The following is a 19,443-nucleotide window of genomic DNA, read 5'->3' as shown; positions in this document are numbered from 1 at the left end:
GTGTGGACGCTCGCTTCTAGGGTCTTGATCTTGATCTTGATGGTACAGGTGGCACAGGATCACTCCTGAGCCAGGCCTTTGGATCGGCAACTCCTATAGAATGGGGGAAAAAAAAAGAGAGAAACGAACAGCATCCTCTATCCTAATTGTTCATACACTTGGCACGCCACATTCTCTCCAGAAACTCTTTCACCGCCTCAATCATCCTTTCATTCGCCTCTCTACACAGTCCCAGCAACAACACCATCCATTCCTTTCCTGTCTTCTCCACTCTTTCATTCCTATCATGCCCTAACTCAGTCAGTATCACTTGCATCATCTAACTACTACTACTACTACTACTATTACTACTACTACTACTATTACTACTACTACTACTACTACTATTACTACCACATAACCATTACAGTGGCCTTATAAATGTGGTGATACTTGACACCATGAGCAACAAGTAAACCTCCACCATCATCATCATCACCATCATCACCATCACCTTGGTATCATTATTATTCAGCCTCTCAACGTTAACACAACTGGCCCACTCAAGTTTCTCTCTCTCTCTCTCTCTCTCTCTCTCTCTCTCTCTCTCTCTCTCTCTCTCTCTCTCTCTCTCTCTCTCTCTCTCTCTCTCTCTCTCTCTCTCTCATTACTGTGAGAATGTGCTGGTAGTAAGTCTCTCTCTCTCTCCGCGTCACTTTACTTACCTGCAGGTGCTCCGTCGCTTCTCACAGGGCCGTGGACATCACACAGGAGCTGGACACAGTCAAGAGATGCGACATGGACTTCAGCTTCACTATGCAAAAAACTTTTCTTCCGCCTCCACATGGCTCCTCTGCCCTACTCCTTCCTTTCTCTTTGCTTCACGTGGCTGACGGTGGCTCCTCTGTGCGTGCCTTCCTCTTCCCTCGGTAGCTCCTTACTTCCTTGAATCTTTCACTATGCAACGCGTGCCTCGTCAGCAGTTACCTCCTTCCGGTAACTCGTCGTGAAATCATAAAAAAACGTACCAATGAAGTTCTTATTTATTTACCTAAATAAACATTGCAGGACTACTGTAGTTCGTCTTGCTGTAATTGATCTGTCACATGTATTTATTGAGCTTTTAGACAAATATTAGTTTTTATTATTCATGGTGACCTCGATATTTTGAATAACCATAGAAAACGGTACGTTGATATTTCTCCTGTATTTTTTTTTCTAATGTGTGTGAATAAATACTACAGTCTTATTGTGACTTATAGATTAATTTCTTTTGAAAATAAAAGACACTTTTTCATGAAATTTACACATTGAAGTAAAGAAGGCAAGGCTTTTGTGCTTCATGGCGATTATAATGAAGCTTTCATCTAAACCTTCGAACTAACACGAAGTCTTGTTAGAACGAACTAGTAGTTGTTATGTAGAGCTACACACACACACACACACACACACACACGGTTACTTGCTTCCTTGGCAACACAGCAGAGAGAGAGAGAGAGAGAGAGAGAGAGAGAGAGAGAGAGAGAGAGAGAGGGGGGGGGAGGAGAATAATAAAACAGCTAGTTACAGGTAAGTACCTTGATATTTTGACACGTTAAAGTACACACACACACACACACACACACACACACACACACACACACACGTACTATAAAGAAGTAACAGTAAAAATAAGGGAAGGATGTATACTAGAAGATAAGGTAAAGAATGATGAAGGAAGGAAGCAAGGAAAGAAGGAAGGAAGAAAGGGAATGAGAGATTGCAAGGGAAAGAAAGGGGAAGGGAAGTGAAAGTAAAGAACGAAGAGAGAGAGAGAGAGAGAGAGAGAGAGAGAGAGAGAGAGAGAGAGAGAGAGAGAGAGAGAGAGAGAGAGAGTAGGAAATATGCAAAAAAATATAGAAATAAAGCAAACGTAAATGAAAAAGCAAACACACACACAAAAAAGAATACAACATTATAAAAAGTAGAGAGAAAAAATGAGAAACAGAAAGAGGAAGGAAGAAATACGAGAAAGAAAGAAAGAGAGAGAGAGAGAGAAAAACAATGATTGATTTAATGGCACCATAAGCAATGATTTCTCCCTCGCTTCTTCTCTTCTATTTTCCCCTTTTTCTTCTCCTTTTTTCTATTCTTTTCCGTCTCTATAAAGTTTGTCCATTTATTACTTCTGTGACGTGGCTTCACTAATATGAATCACAACTTACATAACAATAGTCACATACATCTAAGCTAAGTAAGACCACGCAAGGTTAAGCAAGGCAGGACCAGCCCACCTCACTAACCCTGGCCAGGTCTCACTACTGCCGCAGTCACAGGGCTGAAAGTTGTATCATCGTACCCCTGGCAGCCTTCGTCGACATGAGTCCGAACCTGTGCATGCCGTACGGTTTTGCTTACCACTGTTAATAATTTATACAGGCAGCTAAATATGGTTAATGTAGCGTTTGAAATAAAAAAAAAATGCTGCTGTAGGTTGTATGTATGTATGTGATGGGTATACAGGCTGCTAAGTATTGTTAATGTTGAGTATGAAATGAAAAATGCTGTTGTAGGGTTGTTTGTATGTATGTATGTATGTATGTATGTATGTGATGGGTATTTGTAAAGTGTACGAGTATCACATGCATAGGTTTGGACATTGTTGATAGGTAGGTTGCCATAAGTATGATAACTTTCTTTTTCTTGGTGAGGGCTCTATCCAAGGACAACGCAAACCGGTAAAAAAAAAAATAAATAAATAAATAAATAAATAAAAAAAAGTTCACTGAAGGTGCCAGACAAGAGAGCAGGTACATAAATACCTTGGTGCGCCTCTTGAAGCCTCCCTCGTGAAGGAGTTTAAGTCGCAGGCAAGGGGAATAGATAAACAGCCTTCAGTATCCGTGACCGCAACTAACTCCGTGACGCCTTACAGAGATTGATGAGCACTTAACGTTACGTGTTGTACCTGAGTGGTGAGAGAAAATATAGGAAGAGAGAGTAGAAGAGAGAGAATAAGGGGGAAAAGGAAGACAGTAGAAGGGTGAAGGAAAAGTGATGAGATGATGAAAATATGGCTTTGAGGTAAGAAAATAAACAAAAAATAAAGGGAGAGAGAGAGAGAGAGAGAGAGAGAGAGAGAGAGAGAGAGAGAGAGAGAGAGAGAGAGAGAGAGAGAGATGAATTAACCTGACAATATGTAAACTAAAAGAACTAATGAATCCGACTTGATACGAACGATTGACGAAAAAAAAAAAAAACAATGAAAAACATTAAAGACCAACCTCTGAAACACTTCCGCGCTGCACCTCAACTAATACATTCTACCACTACTCCTAAAAAAGGCTTTAGATGAAGTCACACGGATTTTCAAGGCTATTTTTTTTTTTTTTAGGGTTCAGGTGACAGGTTAACAAAATTTCTGCATTATTAACAGAAAAAATAAAATAAATAAAATATCTTGAGAATCTTTGAAAATAGTCGTTGTGAGGGGGCTAAATGTTTCAAAGTACGGCCTCTTTTTTTTTTTTTTATCATTTACACGGGTTTTTAAGGATATTTTTACGATTTCACTGGCAGATTAATAATATTCCTACATTACTAATAGGAGGAACACTCTTGACAAACCCGCCTAATTATCTCTGTGGTCTTTGAAGATGGTCGTGGCGAGAGAGCAAAGCGTTTCATTACATTCTAATAATCCAAACGGGTTTTTAAAGATATTCCTACGATTCCAGTGACAGATTAACAATATTTCTACATTATTAATCTGAAAAAAAAGCACTCTTAAGGACCAGGCTGATCATCTCTGTGGCCTCTGAAAATAATTGCGGTGAGGAAGCGAAGTGTTTTATAATTCTTGATAATCCGTTTTGGTTTTTAAGGATATTTTTTACGATTCTAGAGACAGATTGACAATATTTCTACATTATTAACCTGAAAAAAAAAGACACCCTTGAGAACCCGGCTAATCATCTCTGTGTCCTTTGAAAATAACCGTGGTGAGGGAGCGAGGCGTTTCAGAACACGGGCCTAAGAACGGCGAGGAGGATCATTCTGGGTCGCGGCAGCTTCGGCGAGGACTTCTCGAAACTCGCCGAAAGTCTGCAGCTGGAAGTCCGGCTGCTCGGGGAGTGGCGGCGGCGGGCCCTCGCGGAAGTTGAGCTCCACGCGTCCGAAGAAGTTGTTGATGCTGTAGAAGGACGGGGCGGCCTCACACGGCAACGAGTTCTCAGGGAAATCACACACCTGAAGAAGGCGCAGACGAAAGAGGTGGTGGAGAAGAGGAAGGAGGAGGAGGAGGTGTAGAAGGAAATGTAAAAGATTGGGAAAGAAGAGAATGAGTAGGAGGAGGAAAGATTATGTTAGCAGTGTATGCATTTCCAAATATGATTATTATGAGGAAGCTACCAATATGGTAACAGTAACAATATACAAACAACAAACACAAACACCAGGTACGGGCAATATACACAAACAACAAACAAGTAAACACAGACAGGAGAACACAGACAGAGAACACAAACAGGTGAACACAAACAAGTGAACACAAACAACAAACAAGAAAAGAGGTAAATTTTAGATAAAATCTCAATATTCTTTTATTTTCCTTCCTTCTTGCTTTTTTTTTATTACCGCATTTACATAAACACACACACACACACACACACACACACACACACACACACATACACATAGTCAGGGCAACACCTACCAGCTTCTCCTGATCGAACACAAGCTGGGGGCCACAGATGAAGGAGAACATCCTAAGCTTCACCACCAGGTCGGCGTCCACGTAGGGGTAGCACAGGTGGAAGATCTGGCACGCGTTGTCTGGGTCAGCGTAGAACCCATACACCTTCCCGTCACACCTGGGGGAGGGAGACTGCAGGTGATATAGCGGAAAATTATGATATGGTATAAGTAATGGTTGAAAGAGAGAGAGAAAATGAAAGCTGATGAAGTATTTTGACGGAATAGGAGTTTTCGTTCTTAGGTATATATATAAAAAAAAAAAGACTCACACACATACACACACACACACACACACACACACACACACACACACACACATTTTGATGAAACAAAAAAAAACTCAGAAGGTAAAAAAAAAAACAAAAAAGAAAATAATAGAAATAGAAAATAGATAATACAAAGTCACTACAATTTACGAAAAAAAAATATATATAGGAGGAGAGGAGGAAGGAAGGGAGAAACAGATTAAGGAAAGGCAAAGGACAGGTAGAAACTTTTGTAATTAACACCTGGATGAAGGGAACAGGTGAATGGGGGAGTGAGGAAGAAAGATCGTTAGTGCTAAGTAAGGAAGGAAGGAGGGAAGAAATGAAGGAAGGAAGGAGTAGAGGAGAAGAACGAAGGAAGAGAGGAAGGATAGAAGGATTAAAGGAAAGTTGGGAGGAAGAGAGATAGGAAAACTGATAAGTAAGAAGACAAATGAACAGGTTAATAGATATGGATGATACATGCATGAGGGAGGGAAGGAAGTAAAAAAAAAAAAGAGAGGGTGACAAAGTAAAAGAAATGATAAGGAAATATTAAACGATGAGATAATGAAAGATAATTGACAAAAACATTGACAGACAGACAGACAGACAGAGAGAGACAGAAAAAAAAAGCAGACAGACAGAAAGACAAATAGACACACAGACAGACAAACAGACAAACGGACACAGAAAAACAAAGGCAGAGAGATAGGCAGACAGACATACAGACAAACAGACAGACAGACAGACAAATAGACACAGACAGACAGACAAAAAGAATAAAAGCTTAATAGGACGAAAACACGAAAACGAACATACATACATACATACATACACACATACATACATAAATACATACGAGTATATACAGACAGACAGACAGACAAGTAGACAGATAGACAGGCAGACAGTCATTAAGGAGACAATAGACCTTTCTTTCCCTCCCACTCTCCCTCTCTCCCTCTCTCCTCACTCTCTCCCTGCTTCAACTTTCACCCAACACTGCCTAAATAGGGAATGTCACCTCCCCCTTTTTCCCTCTCCCTCTCCCTCTCTCTCTCTCTCTCCTCTTCTTTCTCCTCTCCCTCCTTGTCCTTTTCTCCTTTCCCCTTCTCCCTATTCTTCCTTTCTTTTCTCTAGATTTTTCTTTTCCCTTTCTTTAAATGGTCCTTACTTCTTCTCCTTCTTCTTTCTCTCCCTCTATTTTTCTTCTTTTTTTTTACCTCCTCCTTTCTTCTCTGTTTCTTCTTGTAAGTAAAGATATATGGAAGGGACAGAGAGAGAGAGAGAGAGAGAGAGAGAGAGAGAGAGAGAGAGAGAGAGAGAGAGAGAGAGAGAGAGAGAGAGAGAGAGAGGTGCATTATAACACAGGTATTACCACCAATTTGAGTTAATGAAGGTAATTTTCAACGCCCTCCTCCTCCTCCTCCTCCTCCTCCTCCTCTTTTACTTCCTCTTTCTTAAGTAGAGCAACAACTTCTAGGAAAATTAACTAACCCAGCACTACCACCACCACCACTACTACTACTACTACTACTACTACTACTACTACTACTACTACTACTACTACTACGACTACTACTACTACTACTACTACCATCAACATTTTCCTTTAAATATTTCACAGATAAATCTTACTTGTACTATTACTACTACTATTCTTGCTTCTATTGTACTACTACTACTATTACCACCACCACCACCACCACCACACTCACACAAAGCCGGTCCTCACGCCGCGGCCCAGGATAGCAGTAGCGTTGGCCGGCAGCTCATATTCTTCAGGCGTGGAGTCACGGCGAACCCTGGGCAGTGAGGACACGCACGCCACAGTCACTGCAACACGAAGCACTCAAGTCACTGGGATATATAGGAATGCTAATACGAGGCTTGTGCATGGAGATTTATTGGTTTATGAAATATTGTTGCTTGGATTAAAGGAGTGAAGAGAGTAGTTATAAGATTACATAGGACTAGTTGCATCTCCACACAAACATTGGGGTATCTGAGGATGGCAATACGGGGACTAATTGTGAAACGTTACAGGGTTGTGGAAATACTGTGCTACTAAGACTAGATGTTTATAGAAGCTTGTAACGTTATAGAAACACTGTATTGCTTAGATATGTGTAGAAAGACTTAAAACGTTAAGGTGACGCAGTATTGCTTAATATGAATGAGCAAAAAGATCAGTTATAAGTTGCCAAGACTAAATGTGTATAAACTGGTGACTTTATGGAAACACTGTGTTGTTTAGAATGAAGAATTAAAGTGGCTAGTTATAATGTTAATGTATGTAATGTTATGTATTGTTATGTATTGCTTAAATGACTATAAAGGCTTATAACGTTATAGAAATAGTGTTGCTATGATTAACTTAATATTGCTTCGTCTAGGTGTGTATAATGGCTTACAACTTTATAGAAACACTGTGTTGCTTAAAACAGATGTGTACAGAGACTTATAACGACATTGAAACACTGTATTAAAATTGTCATAAGCAACACTTAAAACATTATAGAAATTTTGGAACACAAGTTTAGTTAGCAACACTTCTCCGGCGGCACAGTGATCAACGGTATATTAAAAAAACACCAAGGAATCCCTACATTGCTCAGAACTATCATAAAAGCAACACTAGACAAATAATAGAAACCCTTGCAACACAAATTTTGACTAGAACACCACAAGAGACCACACTCAGAACATGAAAACACTGTATTGCTGAGAACTATTACGTCAACTGTATCAAACACGTTATAGAAGTCCTGCAACACAAATGTAGAACCTTAACACTACCGCAGGACACAGTGACTATGCTTAGAACACCGCGGAAACACTGTACTATTGAAGATTGACACAGCAACACTTCAAATATTCACAAGATCGCCTCAAGAATACCAGTTATGTACTTTTTAAAATATTTCAGGTATTACAGTAACACTCTTCAATTTATGCAACACTTCGGGAGTACTCGTAATACACTTCGCTGTCATGAAACACTGAAATATTTATGTACTGCAATGCGTGTTTTGTAATATTAGGGTGCTTCCGCAAATGTAACACTCCTGCAACACTTTTTTTTCAGTTTTACGTTCGAAGAAGAAGAAAAAGAAGAAGAAATGAAGAGAAAGGAGAAGAAAAGAAAAAAAAAAGAAGAAAAGAAAAAAGAAAAAAGAAAAGCAGAACCACTATAATAACAGTTGATCTACACATGGTATCTCCTAGCAACACACAGACACACACACACACACACACACACACACACATGCCACCACCACACAACACAAACTCGTACATTGACCCGAGCAACATAAGAAACACAAGGTCGGGGGCAATACACCACACCTGACTCATAACGTGTCACTCACCTGCAATTAACACGCTCTTGAGGAACATTCTGAGTCCGCCAGGTGAGTGGTGAGTAAGATTTCTGATTATTTTGCAGGATATCTGAGTCAAGGTTTGCAGAAATTTCCGGATGATGAGTAAAGTTATATGGTTTTTAATTTATGAGTTATTTATGAATATCTAGTAAATAAAAAAATGCTTAGAATGTTTGTTGAGTAAGATTTTTCAGTGACACGTGTTGAGTAAGAAAAACCATCTGAAAATCTGAAGGCCTCCTGAAAACTACTGAAAAATCTGAGTCACTGGTAACGAAAAATCTGAAGGTGGGAATGAACTGGGGCTAAAAATCTGGAGGCAAGGAGAGACAACTGACTGAAAGGACAACTAGGGAGGAAAAGACTGCGACCTTCCTCCATTCCCTCCCCATATATACCCTCCCCTTGTCGCCTGAGGAGAGAAAGGCTTCCCTCCCTCCTCCTCTCTCTCCCTCCTCCCCTCCCTACTTTCCTCCAGTGCTGAAAAGGCGAGATAAGAAAAATAATAAATCCAAATGAGTGAAAGAAAATGAGGGTTGGCTAAAAAGAAAACGAGCAAAATTACTAAGGTGGGACCTTCTATAAATTGAGTGAAAGTGTGAAAGAGAGAGAGAGAGAGAGAGAGAGAGAGAGAGAGAGAGAGAGAGAGAGAGAGAGAGAGAGAGAGAGAGAGAGAGAGAGAGGGTAGTGGTTAGAGGCGCATGTTCTGGGACGTTGTGCGTTTGAAAAAAAATTCACACTTTCTTTTTATAAACACAGGTAGCTAGCTACTCTCTCTCTCTCTCTCTCTCTCTCTCTCTCTCTCTCTCTCTCTCTCTCTCTCTCTCTCTCTCTCTTTCGGTTAAAATAAAATCTTCTTGTCTGCTTATTTCTTAATTTTTTCATGTATTTATCGACTTGCCTATCATGAGAGAGAGAGAGAGAGAGAGAGAGAGAGAGAGAGAGAGAGAGAGAGAGAGGAGAGAGAGAGAGAGAGGAGAGAGAGAGAGAGAACGAACAAACAAGCAAGCAAACAAACAGACAAACAAACAAACAATCAAACAGCCTGTCAACCAATAAGACACCCAATCAGGCAACCAGACAGCCAGCCAGACAGACAGACAGACAGACCAGACAGACAGACAGACAGACAAGGATGCTGGGATAAAATTATTCAGACGAGATTTGAAAGAAAGATGAGGGACAAAAGGGAGGAGGAGGAGGAAGGAAAAGAAGAAAAGGACAGCTGGGAGGGATAAGGGAGGAAGAGGAGGGAGAAAGGGGGAGGAGGGGAGGGAGAAAAGGGGCGGAGGGGGGGGATAAACAGCCTAACATTCCTGTAGCGAAAGTGAACGTTAACCGCTGCTAATGTGAAGAGAGAGAGAGGAGAGAGAGAGAGAGAGGAGAGAGAGAGAGAGCGAGAGAGAGAGAGAGAGAGAGAGAGAGAGAGAGAGAGAGGAGAGAGAGAGAATTGAAAAAAAGCGTTATTGCCGGAACAAATTTTTGCAAACGACTACTCTCTCTCTCTCTCTCTCTCTCTCTCTCTCTCTCTCTCTCTCTCTCTCTCTAGCGACTCTTACCTGCAGACACTAATAATAAGGCGCTATAAATATAATTAACTATGTATAATCACGTTGTATATAATTTTCTTATGGTTATGTATCAAAATATAATTGGGCAAGAACTACAATATCGATTCCTCTCTCTCTCTCTCTCTCCTCCTCTCTCTCTCTCGTCTCTCTCTCTCTCTCTCTCTCTCTCTCTCTCTCCTCTCTCTCTCTCCTCTCTCTCAGGGAATTAGCCAGTAAATTTGCTTCCCCTGTTTTTATCTTCATTATCTCTTTCTCCTTTCTTTCTTTCTTTCTTCTTTCTCTCTCCTGTTTCTCTTTTCTTCTCTTCTTTCTTCCTTCCTTCTCTCTTTTCTTTTTCTTTCTTTTGATTTTTCGTAATTTCTCATCCCTATATTCTCTCTCTCTCTCTCTCTCTCTCTCTCTCTCTCTCTCTCTCTCTCTCTCTCTCTCTCTCTCTCTCTCTCTCTCTTTCTCCTTTCGTTCTTTCTTCTTTCTCTCTCCTGTTTCTCTTTTCTTCTCCTCTTTCTTCCTTCCTTCTCTATTGTCTTTTTCTTTCTTTTAATTTTTTCGTAATTTCTCATCCCTATTCTCTCTCTCTCTCTCTCTCTCTCTCTCTCTCTCTCTCTCTCTCTCTCTCGTCCTCTCTCTCTCTCTCTCTCTCTCTCTCTCTCTCTCACTTTCACACGTCAAGGTCGAGCTTTCTTTTCTCTCTCCTTTCTCTCTCAAGGTTACGAGTGTATTTATTGCTTGAGAGAGAGAGAGAGAGAGAGAGAGAGAGAGAGAGAGAGAGAGAGGAGAGAGAGAGAGAGAGAGAAGAGAGAGAGTGAGATTACGCCTACCATACGTTCCTATCTATTAATCTCCTCTTTCTCCTCCTCCTCCTCCTTCTCCGCCTCCTCCTCCTCCTCCTCCTCCTCCTCCTCCTCCTCCTCTTTCTCTTCCACCTTCTTCCTCTTATTTTTCTACTTTTGCTTCTCTTCCTCCTTCGTTTTCTTCCTTGTGTCCTCCTTTCTTCTTCTGCCTCTTTTATATTTCATCCTCCCCTTCTTCCTTCTTCGTTGTCATCCTCTTCTTTCTTTCTTTCTCCTTCTTCTCATTATTGCTTTCCTTCATTCTGTCCTCCTTCCTTCCTTTTCGTTACTTTATGCGTTTTCTCCTTCTCCTCTTCATTATCATCATCATCATCATCATCATCATCATCATCATCATCATCATCATCAATCATCATCATTCTTCTTCCCTTTCGTAATCTTATTCCTTCTTCTCTTCCTCCAATTCTCCTTCTCTAATCCCTCCTCCTCCTCCCCCTCCTCCTCCTCCTCCTCCTCCTCCTCTCATCCTTTCAATATCCTTCTCACTTTCTCTTTCCTTGAACGCCGCGCCCTGTCCCTTCCACCAGGTGAGGAGCTCATTAGTAAGCCTTACCTGTGCTGGGACATAAAAAGACAGGTAAGTGTCACTAAATTAATGGTTTCTTAAATATATTGTCTTCTTAGGTGTTATTTTCTTTTTTCTGTTTTTTTTTTTTTGTTTCGTTCTTTTTTTGTGGCGAGTTTGTGCTTGTTTGGGAGTTTTCAACGTTTTTTTTTTTATCTTTTTTCCTTCTTTTTTTTCTATTTTTTCTTTCTTTTCTTTTTTTTTTTTTTTTGGACGGTTTTAGATTTTTTTTCGTTTATTTATTCTTTATTTTTTGTGAGATGATTTTAGTGTTTCTCTATTTATCTACTTTTTTTTATTATCTTTACTGACTTTTCTCTTCCTCTTCTTTCATTACCTTTCGTTTCATTTCTTCTTTACTTTTTACCCTTATTTCATTTTCTTCCTCTTCCTCGTTCTCCATTTTGCCTTCATCCCCCCTTACTCTCCTTTCATTACCCTTTCAGCTGCATCCTTTCTTATCCTCATTTCCTTACCTTTTCCTCTTTTCCACTCGCTCCCCTCTTTCCAAATATTTTTACCACCTGTTCTGTTTGAAAATTACCAGCTTGACAATTTCACCTTTTCCTTTCTCAAAACTATCACATTTACAGCTTTGTCTCCCTTTCTATTTCAAAGTCATCACTTATGCAACTTCATCTTCTTTTCTATCTTAACGCTTTACTATTTGATACATCTTTCCTAAATTACTAATCACTCTGAGGCATTCTAACTTATTCCACAGTCATCTACAATCTTTAAACTGGCTAGAAATTGTAAAAATCTACTTGTTTTCATCCCTTGTTTTCTTGTAGATGCTTATAAAGAAATCATGCATTAATTCTGGTGCTGTTTTTGTATCGCAGTGAAAAATTAAGAACTATTTAAATACATCCGTTTCTTTTTCCATTGCAGTTATTTTGTACGCACCTCTGTCTCCTTCCTCTTCATCCTCCGCCACCTTTCATAAGCACATAAGATCATAAGAAAACAAGGGAAGCTGCAGGAAGCCATCAGGCCTACACGTGGCAGTCCCTGAATAAAACATGCGCACCTACTTACACCTAATCTAACCTCACACCTTCCAAGACGTTCCCATTCCCAGGTGAGGCCCTCGCCCGCAGCATCAATAGCCCGCAGACAGGTAGGCAGGTAGACTGACACACAGGTAAGCGGCTAATACTTCAGTCCAACCACAAATATGGAGCACGAATCGATATTGGAAGAGAGAGAGAGAGAGAGAGAGAGAGAGAGAGAGAGAGAGAGAGAGAGAGAGAGAGAGAGAGAGAGAGAGAGAGAGAGGGGGAGAGGAGAGGGAGGAGGAAGGGTGGATGGTTGGGTGGGTGGGAGGGATGGAGGGAGGATAGTGAGATGAACAGAGAGAGAGAGAGAGAGAGAGAGAGAGAGAGAGAGAGAGAGAGAGAGAGGGGGGGAAGGGGGCAAACGAAAACAGACAGACAGACAGACGGACAGACAGAGCAGAACAGATCAGACAGACAAAAGCAGACACTAAAACAGTGAAAGAAACAGACAAACAGACAGACACACAAAAAGAGAGACAGAGAGAGAAACAGACAAAAACAGTTAGAAAACACACACACACACACACACACACACACACACACACACACACACAGACACCGCTGACCCCTTTATCGAACCGTCCCAAGAGCAGGAATTCCAACTAAGCTTAACTTCCTCAACAACCTATTGAGTTTTCGGAACGGTAGCCACACACACACACACACACACACACACACACACACACACACACACACACAAAGATAAATGGATGACAAACGCTGCTAGGTGGAAATGAAGAAGTTAGAAATAGGGAGATAAATTAGAAAAAAAAGCACAGAATGAGACAATAAGAGAGATGCTGAATGAAAGGGAGACAGTAGAAGGGAGATGAAAAAATGATGAGATAATGAAAATATGGGCTTGAGATGAGATGAGATGAGAGAGAGAGAGAGAGAGAGAGAGAGAGAGAGAGAGAGAGAGAGAGAGAGAGAGAGAGAGAAGAGAGAAGAGAAGAAAAGAGAAGAGAAGAGAAGAGAAGAGAAGAAAAAAAGAAGAGAAAACAAAAGAAGAGGAACAAAAAGAAGACACGAGTGAGTAAGAGAAGGAATGAATCATCTTTTCCACAAACTGCATCATCAATAAACAGGTAAGTCGCAAATCTAAATAATTAACGCACCTGTACCCACGTGGCCTCGGATCAGCTGGCGAGGACACGAAAGCGGCCGAGAGAACACACACGAGCAAGATTCAATACCTTAACAGAGACTCAGACTGTAATGGAGTTTGTGGCACTCTTTAAACCATGATTTTTTTTTAGCTAAGGGAAGGTAAGGAAAGGTAAGAGAAGTGGTTGTGAGGGGAGGCAAGGGGAGGGGAGCTGCGCAAGGGGAAGTATCAGCCGTGCGCGTGAGGGGAGTGAGTGAGAGACTAAGTAGCAACCACATTCCTCCTTCTCCCTTTCAACCATACGTCTCTCAGTCCCCGCCATAAAACTTCCTTCCTGCCCTGGGTGTCTTTCTCCTGATGGCGGTGAAGGAGGGTGAGGGCGAAGGAGGTGTCTGAGGCCTCATTCTCGTCCCTGTCCTCGAGTGGTAACTTCAAAGCCGCCTTCGAGGACGAGGTGTGGTGGTGGTGTAGTGGTGGTGGTGAGCGGTAGTTTACCCCCCTGAAGTGGCTGACGAAGGGACTTAAAATCTGAAGGAGACACGAAGGATTTTTGAGTGAGTGTGTATTCCGCCTTATTGCTTCTGAGAGTGAGCGATACATGAGACATCCTGACGAAGGCGCTGCCGAAGAAGCACGGAGACGCGATAAACAAAAAGTGAATTTACGTTTTGTTATCTAGTCTTGGTGTGATAGTGTTGTAGCGATCGTGGTGGCCGTGGCAGGAGCGGTAAAGGAGTTCAGTTCCTGTAGGAGACGCAGCCGAAGTCCACGACGGAGAAACGGTGAGAAAACGTGTAGGTCCGAACGATAACAATTGGAAAACGAGGCAATGAAGTTCTGAAATCGACACAAAACGAAGTACAAAGTTTCAAAGAATCAACTGAGAAGAAATTTTGAGTGCTGAGGTGCTGCGAGAAACGGAGAGGATTGAGAAGCACTGAAAGAAGTTATAGAAGTTTTGTGAAGTGCTGAAAAGATACAGAAGTCCTAAGAGGCTGCACAGAAGTAGATACAAGACACAAAAAGAACTAGAGAGGTAAAGAAAAGTGGTCAGAGGTGTTTTCAGAAGAGGTACTGAGAGAAACTAAATGAAGAAAGCGCTAAAAGAGTAAGGTGTTGAGAGGAACTGAAGAGAAGAGCTGGAAAGGTGCTGTGAGGGACTGATAAGGAGCTGAAGAGGTGCTGGTGGTGGTGGTGGTGGTGGTGGTAGATAGGCCAAGGAGGAACCACCAAGATGAGGGAGATCGTTCACATTCAAGCTGGTCAATGTGGAAACCAAATAGGCTCAAAGGTAAGGTGTTCGTAAGCCACTGCTCATCCGTTTTCTTTGTAAGTTGCTCCTCTCCCGTTTTCTTTGTCCGTTTTCTTTGTATCGTGAGTATATTTGTTCTGCCATTTTTCTATTTTGTGGTGTTTTTGTTGTTGTTTATTTTTATTTTTCTTGTTATTTATCATACATTATCATATATTATTACAGTTTTTTTTTTCTACTGTTTCTTATGCGTATTTTCTTCTTATTTATTTTCCTTTTCCTTTCCTTTCTATAGGTTTTTGAAGTTCATTGATTCTCATTAGTAGTAGTAGTAATGATTCTTCTTGTTCATTTTTTCTCTCCTTCCTTTCTGTCTTTTTAGAAATGTTTATGATTATTTTATTCTTATTTTAGTTTTCATTTTTTTCTTTCCGTTGGTCGTTCTTCTCGTTTCTTTCGTTATTTGTCTTCTCATCTCGTCGAAGTTCTTTCATATTTGGCTATTCACTTCTTTATTTTCCTTGTTCTTGCCTCCTTCATCCTCCTTCTCTTCGTATTCTTCCTCTACATTCTCTTCTTTCTCTTCCAGCATTACTTCTTTTGTTTTATTCCCTTGTTATATCTTTTTCTGCTTCCATTTCCCCGCATTCTCTCTTCTCGTTGTCATCCTCCTCCTCCTCCTCCTCCTTCGTCCTTACTACCTTGCATCTCTTAATTTATATCACAGAAATTCATCACAAATACCCTCGTGAAGGACAACAAATCTGCTGCTGCTTGTTCTTTGGTGGCGTTCGTATGTATTGCTCCTCCTCCTTCACCTCTTCGTTCCTTACCAGTACTACATTTTCTTTGTTTTTCGTTTTTTTTTTTTTTTTTTCGTGCGAAACAAATGCGAGGTTTTTGCATTCTCCTTCATGACTCAGCTTTCCCCTTCCCTCTCTCTCTCTCTCTCTCTCTCTCTCTCTCTCTCTCTCTCTCTCTCTCTCTCTCTCTCTCTCCCTTTCTTCGTCCGCCATCATTAATTCAAGAGGCAAGAGATAAGGATACCCTCGAGGGGCTCACGTAAATAACAAATGAGCATCGCACGCAGACTTAAACTTGCAGACGCACGCGATTAAATGAACAAAAGACAGTCGGATCTTACTTCCAGAGAGAGAGAGAGAGAGAGAGAGAGAAAGAGAGAGAGAAAGAGAGAGAGTTCAAATAATGTCTTTTGTCACGAGATCGTAAGAGAAGGAAAAATAAAAGCAGTCTTGTGAAGTATGGCTTAGTTCAGACTGGAGGAGGAGGAAGAAGAAGAAGAAGAAGAAGAAGAAGAAGAAGAAGAAAAAAAAGAAGAAGAAAAGAAAGAAAAAAAAAACAAAGACAAAAATAAGAAGAATCACAGACATCTTTCTTATAAGTGAATTCATAGTAATAATAGCAATGAAAACAACAACAACAACAACAACAACAACAACAACACCAAGCATTGCCACTTGAAAGTTCACTACACACACATATTTTTCGGCAGATCTTTCAGAATATTATAGTATATATATGTGGAAGCAGCCGAGCAGTATTGACACGCAAGGCTTAGGAATTCTGAACATGTGCTGCTAAAAATATTACACGTAACTGTGATGATCGATTATTTTTAAGTTAGTTAGGTAGTTAGGTAGTTAGGTAGTTATTTCTTTGGTTAGGTTAGTTAGGTACGAGTAGTTAGGTTAGGTTAATTATTTTGGTATATATTTTCAAACAGATGAATTAATTGACTGACTGACTGATTGACTGATTGACTGACTGACTGACTGACTGACTGGATGAATCACTGACTGACTAACTGATTGACTGACTGACTGACTGACTGACTGACTGACTGGATGAATCACCGACTGAATGACTGACTGATATGTTTACTAATTCTGTTTGTATGCCAGCGTTTCTTTAAATTTCCGTCTAGATCAGTGATTCTCAACTAGGAGTAAATGTATCGCTTTGGCAGGGTGATGAATAACTGATGAACCTGACGATTGAGAACGTGGGTGTGTGTGTGTGTGTGCGCGCGAGTGAGTGAGGGAGGGAGGGAGGGAGGAGGTGGAGGGAGGGAGAGAGTCAGTCGATCCTGTTCAGTCCAGTTCAATCCTGTTAGGAAATTTTTGTATAGAAGTAAGATAAATAGAAAAAAAGTAAGTGGAGGGAAGGGTGAGAGTCTCTGGGCTAGATCGTATGTGTGTGTGTGTGTGTGTGTGTGTGTGTGTAATCGACATAGTAACACATTTCCCAGAAAAATATCAGCATTACAACCGCACATACCTAACACACACACATACACACACACACACACACATGGCAAGGTACGATAACGAATACACCTGATAAAAAAAAAACTCCTGTCTCCATAACAAAGGCAGGTGCACAGGTAACTCTCGTGTACATGAATAGATGAATAATAACTGGATAAATAAATATTCCCTTGAAGGAATATGAGATTGAAGTGAGCATAAATAAATAAAGAAGATTCTTGCTTTGTTGATCCTTTGTATTATTTGTATTTGCTCTACAATTTTCAGGAAAGTAAATAAGAAAATCGGCAAGGGAGAGTATGCCGCAACTCTTAACATCGTACGCTTTCAAAAAAATTATCGTACTCAGCTAATATTGAGAGATTCTCAATAAATAAATAAATAAATAGATGTATAAATAAATAAATAATACATTAAATAAAATAAATAAAGTAAATAACAAATAAAACGAAACAAAACAAAATAAATGAATAAATAAAACGCACATAGTTAACATACAAAAATTAACATACACTTACAAAGGTTACCAACATCAAAATACGAACATTAGAACACAAGGAGAGGTGCAGACAGCCAGCATTCCAACACGCTGCGGTCCTTGTAAAATACATCCACCTCCACCTGCCGCCTCCTGCCATAAATGTGCTTCATCTTCCCCTAACACTCCCTCTTGACTGACTCTCCATTAACAACCTGATAACTGCGTCTACTCCAGTCATCTACCACTCTATTTGACAACCAGTTTCTTTCTCTATCACCATTGACTTGTATTTCTAAACTTTCAACCTAAATTAAGCCTTTAGCACCTTCGTTCTTTCTATTCACTCCCTCGTCGCCGCTGTATCACCGAAGGAACATTGACACACACACACAGCACCTTCGTTCTTTCCTTAGCGTGAGTAAAACAGTCTTCACTACTCACCACACTTCCTATTCACTCCCTCGTCGCCGCTGTATCACCGAAGGAACATTGACACACACATTACTCTGCTTTCAACACGATTAAGCCTTGCATTCTTATCTTTTTTACCTTCAAAAGGATTGTTTTTCAAAGGCCACTGAGATTACTGGTAGGTTTTCCAGAGTGATTTTCCTCTTTAATACAGAATCCTTGTTCAACTATCACTAGAATCTTGAAAACATCCTTGAAAACCTTAAATAACTTCCCTTGAAACAGTCTCAATTTAAAGATCAGCGTCCTCGTGATTGATTTTCCTATTAATGATACGTAATTATTGTTAAACTACCAATAGAATCCTGAAAAAAAAAAATTGACAACTCCACGTAACCACCACTTCAGCGCGTTAGACGTTTAGAAACCAGAGAAAGAAATGTTTATGAGTACGGCTCCTGTTCTCAAGGCATACAGTCAGAAGGTTGAATGGAGAACAAAGGGCAAGGAGTGAAACAAAGGATGCATGAATAAGCGAGGTAACATATGAAGGCTGATCATTATGAGGTAGAAATAGAAAGGAGAGACAAGGAATAATTAAGACAGGAAAGAGATAAGGTATAATGAACAATATTACTACTACTCCTATTACTACTACTACTACTACTACTACTACACACATACACACACTCTCTCTCTCTCTCTCTCTCTCTCTCTCTCTCTCTCTCTCTCTCTCTCTCTCTCTAACCCCTCACCCATCTCACCTGCCTGTCCACCTGCCTACTTAGTTCCCATTACGGTTAATTACAACAGGTGGTCATGGCTAATACCTGCATCGATCAGGCCACCTGCCACTCACCTCAGGGTCAAGAAGGTCAGGTCAGGAAGGGAGGGGCAAGGTCAGAGAGAGAGAGAGAGAGAGAGAGAGAGAGAGAGAGAGAGAGAGAGAGAGAGAGAGAGAGAGAGAGAGAGAGAGAGAGAGAGAGAGAGAGTTCATCAAGAAGAGATTGAGTTAAGCTGATTGGATAATTCTCTCTCTCTCTCTCTCTCTCTCTCTCTCTCTCTCTCTCTCTCTCTCTCTCTCTCTCTCTCATTTATGAGTAATTCCTTGTTATTTCTCTTCATTTTACCGTTTTTCTCCCATTATTCTGTTATCCCAATTAATTTTCTTCATATCTTTACTTCCTCGTATTTTTTCCCCCTTCTTTCATATTCCTCTCTTCCATTTTTCTCTCTTCTATTCCTCTTTATTCTATTCCAGTTATTCTTATTTCTCATCTTCTCCGTTTTCTTTTTCCTTTTCACTTTATTCATTTCTTTTTATTTTTTTTCGTGTTTTCATTTAGTTTCTTTCACTCATCTTCATTCAATATATATTCCCTTTGTTTGAAGTTTATTGTCTTTTTTTCTCTTCAAGCTCTTCTCTTCAGCGTCCTTTCTTTCTTCTTCTTCTTCTTCTTCTTCTTCTTCTTCTTCTTCCTCCTCCTCCTCCTCCTCCTCCTCTTCCT

General features: G+C 40.4%; 1 protein-coding gene across 1 annotated transcript in view; it reads left to right on the top strand.

Moving 5' to 3' along the window:
• Positions 1-13,752: 13,752 nt before the first annotated feature.
• Positions 13,753-19,443, top strand: part of LOC135089310 (tubulin beta chain-like) — a 19,665-nt gene continuing 13,974 nt past the window's right edge. The window contains exon 1 of the mRNA XM_063984825.1: positions 13,753-14,794. Coding sequence (XP_063840895.1) covers positions 14,738-14,794 — 57 coding nt within the window. The 5' untranslated portion in view covers positions 13,753-14,737. The remainder of the gene's footprint in view (positions 14,795-19,443) is intronic.

Source organism: Scylla paramamosain, chromosome 32 (assembly GCF_035594125.1).
Source record: "Scylla paramamosain isolate STU-SP2022 chromosome 32, ASM3559412v1, whole genome shotgun sequence".
Taxonomy (NCBI): domain Eukaryota; kingdom Metazoa; phylum Arthropoda; class Malacostraca; order Decapoda; family Portunidae; genus Scylla; species Scylla paramamosain.
Note: the sequence above shows the minus strand (reverse complement) of the source record. Positions and strands in the feature narration are given on the sequence as shown.